Source organism: Scleropages formosus, chromosome 17 (genome assembly GCF_900964775.1).
Source record: "Scleropages formosus chromosome 17, fSclFor1.1, whole genome shotgun sequence".
Classification (NCBI taxonomy): domain Eukaryota; kingdom Metazoa; phylum Chordata; class Actinopteri; order Osteoglossiformes; family Osteoglossidae; genus Scleropages; species Scleropages formosus.
This window is the reverse complement of record NC_041822.1, coordinates 13,300,332-13,318,427: the sequence shown is the minus strand read 5'-3', so window position 1 is coordinate 13,318,427 and position 18,096 is coordinate 13,300,332. Positions and strand designations below refer to the sequence as shown.

Sequence of the window (18,096 nt, the reverse complement as noted above, 5' to 3'; positions counted from 1 at the left end):
GTCAAGGTATAGACACATTTTGGTGTTACATGGGTTTGTTTTCCTTTCATTTCATCATTAATTTCATTTCTTTTTTGAAGAAAGAAATGGATGGTGTGTATTATTCCAAACTTGTGTGTTATTTCTTTAAGGGAAAAAAAAAACAGCATTAAATTTTGGTGTCAAGCTGTAAACTATGAGTTTCAAGCTTCTGAGCAGCCATTTTATCTGTGGCTATGGAGTTCCCTACTCCACTCTCGTCTCTGTTGACTTGGCCCTTAAAATGCTTCCAGATGAAACAAACACTTGGCAGTCTGAGATATTTATTTTAGGAGGGCTTATGTCAAGAACCTGCTCTCCTAATTTTTATTTATTTATTTTCACTTCCAAGCTAATGTGAACTTACTGTTGGCCACTACTCTGTGGAAAAACAAGGTGCAAGAAAGACTGAGAAGTTAAACTTGAGCTGCTCACAAACTTCCACCTGCCATGCTGCAATCACAATAAAACATGGGAAGATTAAAGATGATGCTACGATGCAAAAACGGCAAATAGCAGGAAAGATACTACATTGGAAACGGTCTCTGCTGCAATATCAAAGCTGCACAGCAACAAGATGTGGAATCTTAGCCAGTGCTTTTAGCTTCTGCTCAAGTGCCATTTTAATACCATTTCAGTTCAAGTAGTATGTGGTACTAGTCACAGGCAAACTGCTTAACTTTGTTTTTCACTTAACGCTCTGTGACTGTTGTCAAGTAGTATAGTCCTTGCATTAGTATTAGTCCTCCTCCTCCAACCTGTCACTCTTCCAGTGTCTGGGAAGGTTGAAAAATCATGAGATATTCACAAGGAACAGGGCAGTGAGGGAATATCCAAGATGATTTTGCACATGCGGAGATGTGTAGGATTTTCTCAAAATATTGAAAGTCATATCCACTTTTGTGCCAACGCTGGCTTCTTGTCATCAGTATGTGAAAGAACCCAAGTTCCAGTCTAAAATACACTCAAGTGCAGTAGACAGAAAGTTAATCATATGGAATCAAGACACCCCAAACCTCTTTATTGAATGAATTACGCAAAATGGTGTTTTCACAGCGGTAGCTGTGATTTACAAAACTGCCTCCGTCTTCAGTGTTTCAGTTGGCAGCCAACGAACGGCTGCTTTTTACAACGTGGTCTGCTTGTCTCGTGAGGGTCTGCCTCTACCGTTGGGCATTGTGGACAGGTGCTAATCTCATTCTGAAAACGCTGCTCCAGCATTACCTCATGCATTTTCCACTTGTTTCTGTGCAGGGGCACACACGTGCATACACTCAAACACAAATCTTGTAGGCAAACTCAAATGTTGTAAGGTGCTTTTTTTTTTTTTTTTTCTTTTTTTTTTTTTTTTGTGGTGGGATAGTACAGAAATATACTGTGGATTGGCCTCACTTGTTTCTAGGGATGTGTACATGGAATGGGCATGGCTAATGCAAGCAGTGGCCATGACTGTCTGGGATTAGCTGGAAGTGCATTGTCTTTCACAATGAAAGCTTTCCTTATTCCATGGATCTCACACACAGGTCATTAAATCTCCATTTCTTGCATGACCATTGTTTCCTCTCCAGGTGTGGGAGTAAAAAAAAATACAGAAGTGAATAATTTCTTTGGAAAGGATGCAAGAATGCCAGATGCCATTACTTTTATTTATAAAAGGAGATTTATGAAATGGTAGATGTGTCCTCTATTCTGCTAGAAAGTTGTGTAATTTTGTGGTACCATTGGATTCTATTGCTGCCTCATGTTTTATATAAATTTTCTTTTAATTATATGTATACATAATTAAAATATGGTTTGTAAAGATTATATGCAAATATTGCAAAGTCACTAAACTAATACTATGTAACTGATATTCTATACATTTATCTTTTACTTAGGGAGGAAAATGTTGGTCTTTTTTTTTTTTCGTGTTTGTCTAAATGTACATTTGTAAAATGATCAGTCTTTTCGTGTATAATATTTCAATCCAGTTGTAACTGATGATGGCCAAAAGTTGCTGTTTCATATTTTTTAAAATGAGTTAAATATAATTAGGTTCCTTGAAATTTTAGTCAGTCTTAAGCGGATGGTTTTTTTTGTAGCGACTAAGTGTTCCCATGTCCCAAAATAATAATAGCTCGATAGTGTTCAATGTAAAATTGAAGTGGTATAAGTCACTTAGTAACAAAACCAAAATAAAAGTATGTATTTCTGAAAAGGAGCCTACATATTTAATGGTATTGCCTTTTTTAAGCACTGATTTTGAAACAGTCCTGTCCACTGTGTTCCTCTTTATTTTACATTATGATTCGAATATAAATTTAAATAGCTGTTTACACATTGTCACTGTCACAGCATACCCTGTTGGGGATCTCCACTCTTTTTTCAATTGGAGCAACAGTACTGTTCAAGGATAAATCAACACAGAATAAAGCTGTAATTCAGGTCAATACTGCATTTGAAGTGTGGATTCTCTGATTCACAATAGTCTGATCATGTGAGCTGTCATAATGTGTTCATCACAGTATGCTGTGAAATTTTTACAGTCATATTTTAGCTAAACTTCACTTTAGCTGTACACTTGTTCCTCATTTGCTCTGTCTAATTTAGTCCTGATAATGGCAGTTATAAGGAAATTCTGGAAAATTTATTATATTCATTCCAATGGGAAAAATTGTAACTCATTCCAAAAGGCATTTCACGTTCACCAAAAATTACCCTAAATGCCTAAAACCTAACAAGGAAAAAAGTTGCGTGGCACAAACATAGAATAAATAATTAATAATATGTTTATAAAGTAATAGATTTAATTGAATCGACTGTAATAGTGCTTGTCAACTGGGAGCAGTAAGGAACCAATGGTGTCACCAGCAAATGCACTTTTGCTTTCTTTTGCTCTCTTTGTGTGTCGATTGTGTTCAACTTACATTTTGATAAATCTAAAGCAAGACACGTGTCTTTTGTTTTAAATCACATTCAGTGTGCTTTAGAACCCTAAACTTAGGCTCCAAGCTATGGCAACCTCCCTTGCATTTCGCCCATTTTTCCACTTTTTCCATGAGTTTCCCCCCCTCCATTTTCTTCTCTTTAGAGCTACAAAAAATTGCAAAGACAAAACACAAAAAGAAAAGTAGAATGCATAAACACATGCATTCTATTCACAAAATGCAGAAAACTTCAGACACTGCTGGTGAAAGACAGTACAAAATGAGCATGGGCACAGACAGCAACTTGGCACAATTTTTAATTGAGGTCACAGCTCATACAAACCAGATGCATCTTCAACAGGTTTTGTATACCAGAAAATTTTGGTACTGACAATGGAACATAATACAATATACTGTATTTACAGTATATATGTGGTACAGATAAGTGAAACTGGCGCACATCACACGAACATTGCTGGAAGATTTTTTTCGTTATGATACTTTGCCAACTCAACTTTGTTGCAAACGTTAATATGCTGCTGTATTAAATGTAGGATGTTTTAGAGAAAGGCTCCCTTCATCTTCGCTATCCTAGCTAGTACAGAGTGGTACCCTGTTTTGCCTCCAGCACGGAAAAACAACCTTGGTTGTACACCCAGGTGTACTTAATAAAGTGTGTGTGTGTGTGTGTGTGTGTGATTTTGTTTAGCATTATAATGTAATAATTGTTAGCTTTTACTCCACTAAGAGCAAACTGCCTAAACTGTTTATAGGAAGTCATGTTGTACATGCATGAACTGAAAATACAATTTTAAAAATGATGATTTGAAACCAGAGACTGAATATAACTGCATGGAGTCACACTACAAACTGCAAGACTATTTTGTCTTGTGACTAGAAGCTTATTTCTGAGGAGATGAGTTCACGATCTTCCGTTCAGGGAAATGTCAAAGAACAAGCCCTTTGAATGACGGGTAATAGTAAACCATGAGAAAACGGAACGGCAAGGTGCTCAGAAACCAGCGGCGTAATGAGAAACTTGAGAGGAATTACTTTGAAAAGGTGACTCTTTATAGCCAATGCTAAGGGCACAGCGAAAAGCACAAGAGAGCTGAAGGTGAAAGGTGTTGCACACATCGGCGTTTAAGTACAAAGTGCTTGGATGTGACTGCCAAAAAACGAAGCTTTGAAGCTTTGTGCCTCCGTGTCGTCAGCGAGGACTCGTCTTTCCGAGACAATAGCTGCTTTCTCTTCTAACTGGATCATGAGGCACACCTCCTTTGTGTGGTTAATAACGTAATGAGCTCATTATGATAGCGAGGGTCTTTCCTGAAAGACTAATGGGCAGCAAAAATTGCAATAATTTTGACTAATTTGTGGAAGACGAGAATTATGCACACACTTTGAAATGCGATACTTCTGATTGTGATTGCTCTGGTGACATGATTTAGCTGTGTTGTTGCCGCTTTTTCACAACACCAAAGTTTCTTTGTTTCTCATTCAGGACTTTGTTATACAGTATATTTTCCCCCTCTCCCCTAGAGCTTTGTGTGCATTATGGCAGGAATTATTGCAGATGGAAAAATAATCACTAAGTTTACTGTTTATGTGAATAGTAGACAAAATTATCTTGTGAGTTTGTCTTCCTCCGTTAAATATACATCAAATTATATCACAATTTCAGTGTTATTCTCCTAACACATGTGACTGTAAAAAGCAGAACTGAAAATAGCTTTTCATACCTAAATTATGTTGTACTGAAAACACATTTCTGTGTTAAGAATACTAAAGTAATAATACTCAGTATTATAACATTTTGCACTGATACTGTCCTGAAAAGATGATAATTCTTCCTGGCCAACTATGTTATGAAATATTTATTTTAGGAATATTTTTTGAGTCAAACTATTTTTAAAAAAACCTATGGACAAGATGTAACTTGATATGAATCTTTCATATTTAGACGGATGTGCTTTCCTCCTCGGGGCTTTAAAAGGTAATCCACTTTTCCCAGTCATTGTTTCATGCATGAGAACTCAAGTAGTCAGACATTAGTCAGTTATATTAGGCTCCGATGATGACAAGATGTATGTCAGTGACCACATCGTACTCTCTCAGCAGCTAGCTTCAATTTTGCTTGCTCTGTGGGCAGTGAAATTGCTCACGACAGATTTTCATTTATCATTTCTCACTCAGGCACACACTCTCACTTATCAGTACTGCAAGGAACTCTTGAGATGAGTTAGATGATGGCTGATAGATGGAAAAACACCCTTTGGACAGGATGGAAAGCAACACGTGATACCAGGCTTTTTAAGAGAAGTCACTTCAAAAAAAGTCGTTACTCTGACTTTAAAACTCGTGTTTTGTTTAGAAGTGCATTGTATGTTTTGTGTGCAGTAGATTGCAGCATCTTCCCCATCCTTAACCCAGACCAGTTAACCTGGTGTTGATATAAATCACAGCAAGTCATTGTAGATGGTAACTTGGTTTCTTTTGCTGTTTTGAATTAAACTGATTTTTCACTGTTATGGCATCTCACTGCTTAATGTTTGTGTGACTATGCCCTCAGGAAGGCTATAATCACATTGTAGCATACTTTGTAAAAGTAGATAGTTAATATTGAAATTGTAAAAAAAATCAAAATGATCAAAGCAGTTATAATTCAATAAATATGAGAAGTAATACAGGAAATATGTGTCTGTCCAGAGAACAGATTTTCTGCTGTCAACAGTATGCTTGATTTCACCAAGATGCTGGTCTCAGCATGTCTGATTTAGATTTCTTTTCCTTGAAATAGTTAACTCACTTAGGGCAACTAGAAAATTCAAACTCTTTCAGAGTCAGTATCTTATGCTTATGTATCTTAGCAAGATATAGCTACTGTATCCAGACCACTGTACCTAGGATGCAGAGCTTTATTCTAAGATTATTTATTCATTGTTCAGACTTTTTCTGAGAGTTAAAAATTAACTAGATGTGGTCAGTGTTTTACTTTATTGTATTATGATAGTCATCATATGTAATGACCTTAATTACCCTAATTTAATTGTGTCAAGTTTTATACATACACTGGCTGCAGTTAAAAAAAAAAAAAAAAAAAATCATTCATAAAATTATGAAATTCCTCAGGTTGTTATCAATAGGCTTCTTTATGATAGTGTGTGAAATCATTTATGTATGTCAATACACATTACATTTTACCTCTGTGTGATGTGCAGGGGATAGAAAACTACAGTGATAATTTCAAGATGACAACATTACTAACAATGTTAAAAATTGGGTTTAGGCGCTTGAATTCAAATTATATTTAGTCTTTTAAGTTTAAAATAGGGCAATACTCTCAAACATGAGAACAATTTTGCAAAAATTAAGTGTATGTTTTTAAGAATTTTGAGAGTGGAGTCACAAACCTGCGTGGTGAACGATGGGTCAAGTGCAATGCTAGTCAAGTGGCATGTATGAGAGGTATGGCCCTCTGTGGGCTGACCCCTTGTACTTGGAATGTGGAATTTTACCTCTCTAGCAGGGAAGGAGCCTGAGATGGTGAAGGAGTTGGAAGAGCTAGCTAGATATAACTGGTCTCGCCTCTATGCATTGTGTAGGATTGCAAACCAAACTTACTGATCGAAAGTGGTCTCTTTTCTACTTTGAAGGTCCTCTGCATGAAAAGCCTGGGATGGGTGTGGGAATACTCGCAACTCCCTGGCTAAGGGCTGTGCAGTTGCAATTCTTTCCCATGGACTAGAGGATTGCCTTATTGTGGCTGTGAGCCATGCCCCCCACGGACTGTCCATAACAAAGCTTACGTTCAAAGACAAGGAGGCTCATATAAGTGTTCTTGGTTCTAGAACACCTTGCACCATAAGTCAATTGTTGATTTAAAGAAGCTGTTAAGTTGAAGGAGGAGGCCTTTGGGGTGGTGCTTTTTTTGGGGATGTCCTGATTTGGCTGAGAGATACCAGCAGGCCAAGAGATCTACAAGAAAGGCAGTTGCTGAGCAAAATTCCGAGCATAGGAGGAGTTTGGGGAAGCTTTAGAAAAAACTGCCAGATGTCCTTAAAAATTTGGTGCCTTAGTGGAGGAAGGAATTTTCTTGCTTCAGCCGGGCTAAGCAAGTATGAGGGAGTCCAGTCTACAAGTTTGTATATTTCTTTTGTCTACTTGAAGAGGCTGTTTGACCATGTTCCTCAGCATCCCCTGCAAAAAGTACTGCAGGAATATAGAATACCGCTGGAACTGTTCTATGCTATCCTATGCATATATGAGCTTAGTGTCAGTTGTGTCCAAATTCTTGGTGTTAAGTTCCATCCAACTGGTGAATGTTGCTTCCACTTCCTGTTCATTATTTTTATGGACAGGATATCAAGGTGCAACTCAAGCTCAGATGGTGTTCAGCTGGGTAGGCTTGGTGTCTCTGCTGTTTGCAAGTGATGCTGCCTTTTCAGCTCATCCAGCTGTGACCTTCGACATGCACATGAGCTCATTCAATATGAAGCGGCTGAGATAAAAATCAGCACTTTCAAGTCTGAGGTCATGGTCCTCTTCCGGAAAACAGTGTGCTGTTCTCTCCAGGTGAGGTGTAAGAACTTCCCATGGTAGAAGAGTTCACATATTTTGTGGTCTTGTACACGGGTGATGGAAAAGAGAAATGGGGCATTTAAAGGCAGATTGGTGCAGTGTCGGCAGTTCTGAAGGCACTGTACAGACCTGCAGTGGTAAAGCAGAAGCTGAGATTTGATTTATTCCCATCCTCATCTATAGTTTTGGTTAATGACTGAAAGAATGAGATTGCAAATACAAGCAGCCAAAATGAGATTTCTATGCAGGATTGTTGCTCTCGCTCTGCGTGACATGACGAGAAGCTAGTGGTCCTGAACAACCTCAAAGTAGAGTTCCTACTTGGATTGAGAGGAGTCAGTTGAGGTGGTTCTGGCATGTTTCAAGTCCTTGCTTCTGCTGTAGTACCCCTGAGAACAAGATCCTTACCCTAAAGTGCTTCAGTAAGAACACACATCTTTAGCGCAAAAACAAAACATTGTAAAGTGCATTGAACAAAATTAAATTAATATTAAAATAATAACTTAATAAGTAATTAATAATTGTTTTTTTTTATTGAGAAAATGATGGCAGTGTGTGAAGCATCACCGATTTCAACATACTGAACATGCAATGAGATATACTGTACTTCATTTACCACACAGTGAGCTACTTGGTAACTTAGAAGTTGGCTTAAAAGTCTGCAAGCCTGTGATTTAGACAAAAACAAATGTAATTTTAAACCACTGATGTTGCCTGCAATATCACACTTTTGTTTACCCATCCTTCCAACCTCCCCCCCCCCCCCCCCCCCATAAAAATTAATATTTCCATGCTTGCTGCAAGTTGTTGGCTACCAGTACATTGTTTACCATCTATGGAATGAAGCCATTCCAACCCACTTCCTGTCCTGAACACACTTTAATCAGCATTACTACATGGAAAATGCAGAGGGATGTTTGTGTCATCTTCTGAAATGAGATGGGAAAGAAGAAGAACGTTTTCTAAAGAGGCTCTCCGGGTTCTACGGTTAGGACCCTTACGGTGCTCAAAGGTCTACCCCAGGGTTGAACTACATCACCATGAGTAAACCAAATTTACTCATTGTTTGCAATGACTTCTCCAGGACTCAAAGGACAACAGAGGGTGAGAGGAACTCTAACATAAATTACATTTGTCTGTCTATGCCCTGCATGGATATAAGTAAGGCACTCATGGGTAAGAGTCACCTGCTATTTAGGACATAGCAGTATGGTTCTGCTGTACAGATACTAGAGACACCGTGATCTTATGTACATGTATATGAGAATCAGATGACTACTTTCATTTATTCTCCCGGAAAGTATATCATCTTGATAGTTATTAGAGAATAACTTAATGACTGACCTGTGGAATGAATGAAGAAAGGTTTTGGGATCAGGGATTGTAGGTATAAAGAGTACCCTATGACCAGCTCCTTCATTGTTTTTCTAGGGGAGTACTTGTCGGAGACAGGGAGGTGCCATCTGTGTGAAGCAACATGTTACAAATGCACCGGACCTGAAAACACAGATTGCATCAGCTGTGGTCCAAACCGGTGAGACACGTGCTGGAATTTCAGCTCCTTTTTCTCATGAATATTTAGTGAACTTTGTACACATGGGTACTTTTCCATTCAAGGGTTGTTATTGGTATGATGGTGAGGTTCCAAGGCATATCCTGGGTTAGGATGTAGGCTATAGCAAAGCGAGGACAGAAAATCAGTCTATTGCATGAACTCAAACACGTCAAGAGCAGTTCAGGGTGAGTGACTGTCGTAAAAAGCATGTCTTTTCATTGTTGGTGCAATCCTGAGTAAGAAGAGTGAATTCACAGAAATACATAGATAATACACAAACTAATTTTTGAACTGGGGGTTGTAAGTGATTAACCTCTCATAATTCTGCTGTTTTCATATTTTCAGAATGGTAAAATTGGCTATACGTCTTTCAGTGTCAGAATTTTTAGGGTGCACTTTGGCCTGTTGCACATTTCTAATCAAATTCCTTTAGCTGCAGTGGGCCTCCAAATTAAGAGTGGAGCAGAGCTGGATGGCTTGTCAGATTGCCCAGAGCCAAACACTGATTTTAGAAGAATGTGAATGTGAGTCCTTGTTTTTGGCTTCTCCCAGGTACTTTGATGAAGGCCGCTGCGTGATCCAGTGCTCTGCTGGGAAGTATATTTTTGACAGACAATGTCATCTGTGTCATCATACCTGCAAGACATGCAGTGATGGAGGTCCCGATAACTGCACTGCCTGTGACAAAGGTGTGGTGGCCCTAATAAGAACTTGCAGCAAACAAACCCTCTCTCTGTAATTAACTAATGAATAATTAACTTGAAAAACATTAAATCTGAGATAGAGCCTTTTCCATTAGACCAGTGACAAGCCTGCTCTTCTTAGAGGCATGGGATTATACCTGAATGCCTTCAGATTTTTGTCATGGTGACCTGTATTTATTTGCTTGAGAACATACATGCAGAGCACTATGTGTCATAATCTTGGTGACATTTAAAAAAAGCGATCAAAAGACATTTTTGTGCATTATTAATAATCAGTTGTACCTGTGATCATGAAATTAGTGAATTTTCCTGCCTTGATTGACTATCATGGAGACAGCAGGCTGAGGAAGCAGAAATGGACATTAACTGACTTTGCAATTGGTGTGAAGCTGAACTTGATGCCTTGAATATCAGTTTGGAGCAGAAAGAATGGAAATGTCCCTATTTCAAATTTATATATGAGTTTTTAGGGAGCCTATATTGCTATAGAATGTGGAGTAGGATATTGTAACATTGTGGGATTGCCTTAAATTTACCTTGCTTTCATAGTGTTTACAGCTCTGTTGGATATTCTTGTGTGTTGGTGATCAATAACAAGATGACTAATAAGAAACTAAAATTTTTCATGTAGTATTTTTATTTATTGCAGTTATACAATTATATGTGAGGCTTAGGCCCAGCCTAAGAACTAGCACAGTTCCACTGTTTGAAAGTCTGACCCTAAATATTTCTGTGATCCTAATCGTGGCCTTTTGTCTCATGCTAATCCTAACTATACACCATACTTTGAGTGGAAAACCATTCCTAACTATAACCGGTAACATGACTGTAACTGTACCAATAGCCCTTGTTCAGGCCCTTAGCTCAGTTCCACTGTCCACTGGATTTATGAACAAAAACAAGTAACAGTGTTCTTCAAACAGTTCCGTTCACAAGTTGAACAGCCAGTGTATTTGTTTAATTATAAAAATAAATTCAATAGTTAAACCTAGGGGGTGTGATGGCGCAGTGGGTTTGGCCTGTGCCTGCTCTCTGGTGGGTCTGGGGTTTGAGTCCCACTTGGGGTGCCTTGCGATGGACTGGCTTCCCGTCCTGGGTGCGTCCCCTCCCCCTCCAGCCCTATGCCCTGCGTAGCTGGGTTGGGCTCCGGTTTGCCGTGACCCTGCTTGGGACAAGGTGGTTTCAGTCTGTGTGTGTGTGTGTGTGTGTGTGAGAATTTAACCTAATAATGAAACACTATGCTAACTAATCCTCTCTTATAAGCAAGGTAAATAGATAGGCCACATAGTTTTGAACTGCTACATAAAAGCAATAAAGCTTTCTGTCCGTATCCACCCTGGCAAAATTGCAAGTAGAATGAAATAGCTCTTTTAGGAGTAAACCCCGGCAGCGTTGTTCACTCTTCAATCTTCATTCCATAGATAAGTTTGGGGTGGAGCGCTACTTCTTTCAAGGAGAGTGCCTGGAAGCCTGTCCAGACGGACACTTCCTGTCCCAGGAGGGAACCTGCGAGGCCTGTGGCAAGAATTGCAAGATGTGCACAGGGTTGGACAGGTGCATCAGGTGTGACCCCTCCCACTACCCCCTGGAGGGGGTTTGTACCAAGATGGAGTTGAGAGAAGGTGGGTTGAGACTCTGAGCATCTTCTCAAAACCGTCGCATTAGCATCAGTCATTCCTCTCACTCCCCTCACCCCCCCATCAGCCACACACTCTTCTCACTCCACTCGTACCCCTCACACCCATTTGCAGAAATGCTTCTTGCATCCCGAAGACATAAATTCCAGGGTATACATGTGTTTTACCCTTTAAGTGTTTTATTCTGAAGGATTAAAAATGGACACCACCAGTACTCGCTATTGAACTTGACCTCAATCACAGCGCTAGGTTTCCTGGCAGAAAAATTTCATTTGATCGATTGAACAAGTTTGGAGCTGAAACATTTTCCTGTTCCCAGCCAGAGGTCACTGTGATAGGTGTCTTATCGCTGAAAGACAGAGAGTAAAAATGAAGCTTTTTCCCAAGACAGACAGAGCAGAGGCACAAAAACCCACAGAGGTTATTTATTTTGAGACGATGCCTCTTTTCACAGAAGGGAAACATGACAAATTACAAACAATTCAGCTAACATTTATTAAATAAGAGGAAGAAAACCAGTTTGGCGCTGACTTTATTTGCTATAAATACTGATGATCTTTGATGGTAGGTTGGTGTCTGACATCTCTCTGTAGATCAGTCTGCTTAATTTGCCAAAAGTTTGCGAGTCATTTAAATTTCCATTGTTCAGCTCTGTTGGAAGGTTTTTAAAGCTTCAATCCAAGCTATGCTTTTCTAAAAGCTCTTAACCTGATCGATGGTTAACAAGAGTTGCAAAAATCCAGTCAAACCGTGCATCACAGAGTCTGAGAAAACTTTCAGCTGAAGAATGGTAAAAAAGAACTGTCATTCCAAAATGATCTTTGTTAAAGGCTTCTGCTCAGGACTGTGCTCTAACATCCATAGGTGGAAATCATCTTTCCATAGGTGGCCAGGAACATGGTGTTGAACTTCCACTCTCCCCCCATTCCCTACCCTGCTCTCTTCCATGTAGCTGCAATAGATGAGGTGGAGGATCCTAACGATGAAGATTACGTTCCGTGTGAAGAAGGATGTAAAACATGTGTTCAGGGTAGGTCTTATTTACGGGCATCGTTCAACAGCAGCTGAATCCTCTCTAACATTTCTTCACCTACCCTGTGCAGTCCAGAACAAAGGCTACCATGGGTGTATTACAAGCTACAACATTCACATCAGCAACACATATACACATATACCTTTGACACAAACACGTCCCTGGTCTGCTCCATTGCAATTGCAAATGTCTCTTCCTTAATTAGCTTCTTGGTTATCAAGCTAACGCCTGTCCTTTGAAACTATTTTCTCCTTAATTGTTGCAATGTTCCTCATTTCAGTCTCCCATCTGTGATCTGACCTGTAATTTAGCCCATTTACGTGACCGTGTGGCGCGCTCTCCTAAAACAAGTCATCTTGGCCAACCGGGTATTTTTCCGCCACATTAATTGTTTCAGCAACCGATGACGCAAAGGAGGGGGGGAACATGGGGGGGGTTGGTGTACAGATGAGTGCACATGAACTGATTGCGAGGCCCTATTCGCCCTAAGCATTGATAATGGGGCCACGGGTCCATTTAGAGAGATGAAAGTGGACGTCGGCACTGCAGTCATGTGGCTGCAGGGGTTAGGGACACCGAGCTGCTTGTTCTTGTTCATCGCAGCATTCGGTCTTCCGCTCCATGCAGTTTAACTCCCAGCAGGCAGAGCGAGATCTTCCCCCGCCATGAGAAAGAGGCGGTGCGAGAGAAGTTGTCGTCTCCACGCCACCTTGGTTGATAAGGGTTTGCAGTCCCCTGGCTGATAAATCACCTCGGGGCTTAAAGAAAGAGCTCCTGCCCAGCTCTTCCAGTCTGCCTGTCTCCGATAACCTGCCCCCCTCCTCCGAATGGCCCTGCCGCGCTGATGTCAGTCAATGAGTCTGGGTATTATTTTCTTCCCTCTAATGTTCTTCTTTCTGTGTCGCTGCTCTGGGGTGCTACACCACTTCTCCGCTTTCCACCTGTGCTTCTCACTCTGATTGCCCCTTGTCCTGATCAGCTGAGCTGCACCATCACAATACTGGAGGGCAGGTTTCCCTTGCGCTCCATAATCCCCACTCTAAACCACTTCAGGTAGGGCCTCCAGTAGTTGAAATGAGCAATTTATATTCTGCTGGACCGATAGCACATGCAGACATCATAAACCTTTTTTTCTCATGACACATAGACCTCAACTTGCCGTGACACGGATAGTCAAGATTATGGATCACAGGGTGCAAGATTATCTTTTTTATTTGTCTTTCTCTGGGGTTGTTATGAGACATGGAGTAATATTCCTCTGAGAAAAAAATCAACATGGGTGAAGCTGCGCAAAGCCTAAAACTGTGCCTGAACCAAAAATGCTGGAATTGCTAATAGCTGTTGCATCTCACTCTGCATTAAATAATCCAGTCTGCAAAGTTAAGGTCCTGATTGGCTGTGAAATGGAATTAGTAGAAATTCTGTCTTTTCTTCTCGCAGCTGAGGAGACTCTCCTTGGGGGTATGTGTTAATATTTATGACAGTTTTTTTTTTATAATTCAAAAAGCCAAGCCCTGCAGACACAATTTCCCACTCCCAACACTGCCTTCCCTAATAATTAAACTCACAAGAAGAGACTTGTTCAACACAATCTGCATGACTTGTTGTCGAGTTTAACTTAATCTCTTCGATATCCAGCGGTATGGAGTTCATTTCTGGCTAATTCTTGATGGAATTGCCCTCAGGCAAGGAGAAGCATTAGACTTTCTTTCCCCCACAGTTTTTAAAGTATGCGAGATGTGGAGCGGGCTGGGCAAAGAGTTTTGGAAAGAGCTTTTCGTAGAGTTAGCGATCAGCCTGAGTTTTGCAGGCCAGTATATATTACAGACCTGGTGCAGGACAGGCACATCTCTGGAGCTTTCTGGAAGACCAAGTGCCAGACCAAGATAACTGAGTACCTCTGTTTATAGTCTTAGGAATGATTTCTCGAGGGACGGGTCCTTCAGACACCGGTCTGCCCTGAAGGCCACTGAAACGGTCCAGCAACAATATGAACAATAACATTAGCATGGCTTAAAAGCACCCTGTGAAAACACACTATACGGTCTTTAAGCAAGACTGGATATAGTTGACGCATTTTGGTCCACACTTTGCTGCAGCTGTCAGTTTAGGAACTCTCAAACATGTCCATTATTTCAGTTAATTGTTTTTTTTTTTCTGTTATTTCTGCATTCTTAACTCTAAGTGTAATTCAGTTTTACCGCCCTTCCGCAATCTCAGTTTCTTCCTCTGCAAGTTGCTGTCGTGGGCTGTGCCGGAATCTACACTCGCATGTACACTTATTCAATTTGCAGATGTCTCCAGGGCAATTTACACTTCGGAGAATGCAGCGTGCATTCAACAACAAATACAGGCACAGAGCCATCAGATATATTATGTCGTCAACTGCGAAATGCATTTTGTTTGCCAAAGCCATAGATTTCCAGAGGATGACTTGTGGCGTCAAGAATTTCTGTTGCTGGTCTCTCAGAAGAGGGCAATGTGTGTGAGACCTCCACTTCAGTGGTAGAAGGTTGCCATCTGGTGTTTGACAGTACAACTGTGCTACCCTCAGTCTGCAAAGAAAGCGCCATATTATTTCACTACTAATAAAACAAGCAAAAAATATATAAAAATTACTGTCAGGGAAGGCATACATTGGTGTTAGAATAGACAGAGACATATGGACAAACCAAAAACTGAACTAAGAAAGTCCTGTCTTATTTCAGAAGTAAACCCAATTTGTTGAATTTGATCTGCTCCTTTCTAGAAAAACCTGGAAAATGCACATCGTGTCTGGAGGGCTTTTACAGGTAAGTTTATATGGCATTTATTTCAGTGTTTAAAGGTGCTCGCCTGAAAACATCACAGTAAAAATGCGGTACTTTATTTCTCTTTTATTCTGTATTTGATGAAATACATGCACTATTTTTGAGTTTTTTAACAATTTGTGTAATATACTATTGTTTTAACTCTCAGACAGTGTAATTATACGATCTAGTTTTATCTGAATAAATAATCAGAATAAATAATTTTCTATGAGATGTACGTTGCTTTGGAGAAAAGGGTCTGCTAAATGAATAAAAGTAAATGTAATAATTTTACATAAAGATCATTCTTTCCGCTGATATTAGGTTCTTGCCTATTAGCACAGCCGTACACTAGAGGCATAATAATGTTTTATTAATTGACTACATATATAAATCATGAATATAAGTGTAGCCCCATCAGTAATGTTAAAATGAGAGTTTAAAAAGTAGGCATAAATTGTCTCGGGTTCACTAACCTTTAAACTTTCCCTTGCGGCCTCTAGTTTGACATACTGTAATACGTTTGTGGTTGTCGGTAAAGTCTTGCAAATGTGTGCAGTATTTATGTAATTTATACTGTATATACTGAATGAAACAAGTTTTTTTCCGCTACATTAACATCTCTGGATGTCACGAGCCATTCAAGTCCCTGTGAGTGTTACGCGAATACACGTTGCTATGACTATAATAGGCAGTTCTGCGGGTCTGTTTGTCAAAATGACAGATATTTTTAATAATTTCTTTTTTGTTCTCTTATGAGATTTGGGTTTCGTTGTTACAAAAACTGCCCAGAGAAGACGTACAGCGACGAAGACTCAATGACGTGCAATAAGTGTGATGACAATTGTGTGAACTGTGATGACTCTGGGTGCTACTGGTGCGAGGACGACTTCTTCCTGTCAGGTAACATGAGCGGTCAGGAGCTCATTAGTTTAAAAATGTTTTTAACATGTACTGTTTCTGAGGTTTCTTTAGAAACTTGCATTGTGAGTAAAAGATGTTTTTTGTGTTTTGGTCACGGACCGTGGTTTGGTCGTTTTTCATTTACATTCACACACACACACACACACACACATTGTCAGAACCGCTTGTCCCATACGGGGTCACGGGGAACCGGAGCCTACCCGGTAACACAGGGCGTAAGGCCAGAGGGGGAGGGGACACACCCAGGACGGGACGCCAGTCCGTCGCAAGGCACCCCAAGCGGGACTTGAACCCCAGACCCACCGGAGAGCAGGACTGTGGTCCAACCCACTGCGCCACCGCACCCCCTTCATTTACATTCATTTACATTTATTCACTTAGCAGATGCTTTTCTCCAAAGCGACTTCCAATGAACTCTATGTAGTGTTATGAGCCCACACCCCTTATTCACCGCGGTGACTTACACTGCTAGATACCCTACTTACAATGGGTCACTCATCCATACATCAGTGGAACACACTCATTCTCTGTCACTCACACACTGTGGGGGAACCTGAACAGCATGTCTTTGGACTTTTATAATAGTGAGGATTGGGACCAAGGTTGGGTAAGATCATGATAAACCAGCTCTTAAGCGCATACTGTAAAGTAACCAGAACACGAAAATAACCTGCATCTGGTGTAATATTGGTCCTTTGTTCTAGATGACAGGTGTGTGCAGAAGTGTGAGGAAGGCTTCTACGGCGACAAGGAGAGCCAGACTTGCGAGCCGTGCCATCGTGACTGCAAGACGTGCGAAGGGCCCGACTTCGATGACTGCGACTCCTGTGAGGAAGACGCACAGCTGCGGGGCGGCGAATGTGTCGTCGCACAAAAATCGTGCGCTGAGAACGCCTTCTTAAATGGTTGGTTTATATGGCAAGTTGTGCATGCTAAACAAAGTTCATTTTAATTACGGTATGCATTTATCCAGAGCTGCTTTCAGGGCACAGTTTTAACCATTTGTAGAACAGCTACACCCATTTATGTAAAGGGATTATTATACAACAGATATCGTGATGCATTCAGCACAGTTTGCACATCAATACTGCCCACACTTGGCCACAAAATCTTAAGAAGAAGAAGAAGGCTTGCTGGAAAACAGGTACATGTGCTTTTGAACAACTCTTCACCCAGGACTATTAGCTCGGTGGTGATGATGATGATGATGATGATGGCGGCATTTCACTTTTCTCAGACCAGCAGGACTGTGTGTCATGTCACCTGAGCTGCAAGTCATGCTCAGGTCCTGAGGAAGATAACTGCAGTGCTTGTAAGACAGGTAAGAATAATTCATTTGCTCAGCTATGATTTAGGGCTGTCAAAGCACAGATTTAACACACTAACTGAAAATTCTTCACTCATTATCGGTTCACATTACTCCCATAACTCCCTTTCCAACATGCCTGCATGTTGTGACTTCACTTGCAAACTAAACCTTCAGGTGCGAGCTGTGATCACGCTTCTTTCACCAGGCTCATGCTCCACAACAGAATATGAAGGGTTTTTGCCCAGTTCTCCATTAAGGATTAACCCTCGATTTGTTACAAGGCAAAAACTCTATGTTATGGATCACTTCAGTTTGACCTACAGACATGCAATTCGCAAAATACTGCATGCTGTACAGTACAATTTCAGTGTGCCTTGGTTGTCTTTTTGGATTGTTCACTTGGATCTGAGATGTACTTTGGTTTATTCATAAGACTAATTCTTTGCATACTTCATTAAGACACGAAGCTGGTCTTGCTTGGTTTTCACTTGTCTTTTTTCTTTGAACTCTTTTAACCAAGCCAGCTAAATTGACTTCAGGCTGATCTCCCCTCATCTTCGGGTCTGTAATTCAGTGTGATTTCACAGTCGCTTTCCCACCTGTGTTTCTCTTTGACCTTGAGTTTCTGCTGCCTTTTCAT

At 40.4% G+C, this 18,096-nt stretch overlaps 1 protein-coding gene across 1 annotated transcript in view; it reads left to right on the top strand.

Annotated features, from left to right (window-relative positions):
• Nucleotides 1-18,096, top strand: part of pcsk5b (proprotein convertase subtilisin/kexin type 5b) — an 84,801-nt gene that overhangs the window by 58,833 nt on the left and 7,872 nt on the right. Inside the window, 8 exon segments of the mRNA XM_029259404.1 lie at nt 8,937-9,039; nt 9,613-9,749; nt 11,186-11,419; nt 12,354-12,431; nt 15,184-15,226; nt 15,984-16,126; nt 16,852-17,052; nt 17,385-17,468. Coding sequence (XP_029115237.1) covers nt 8,937-9,039; nt 9,613-9,749; nt 11,186-11,419; nt 12,354-12,431; nt 15,184-15,226; nt 15,984-16,126; nt 16,852-17,052; nt 17,385-17,468 — 1,023 coding nt within the window.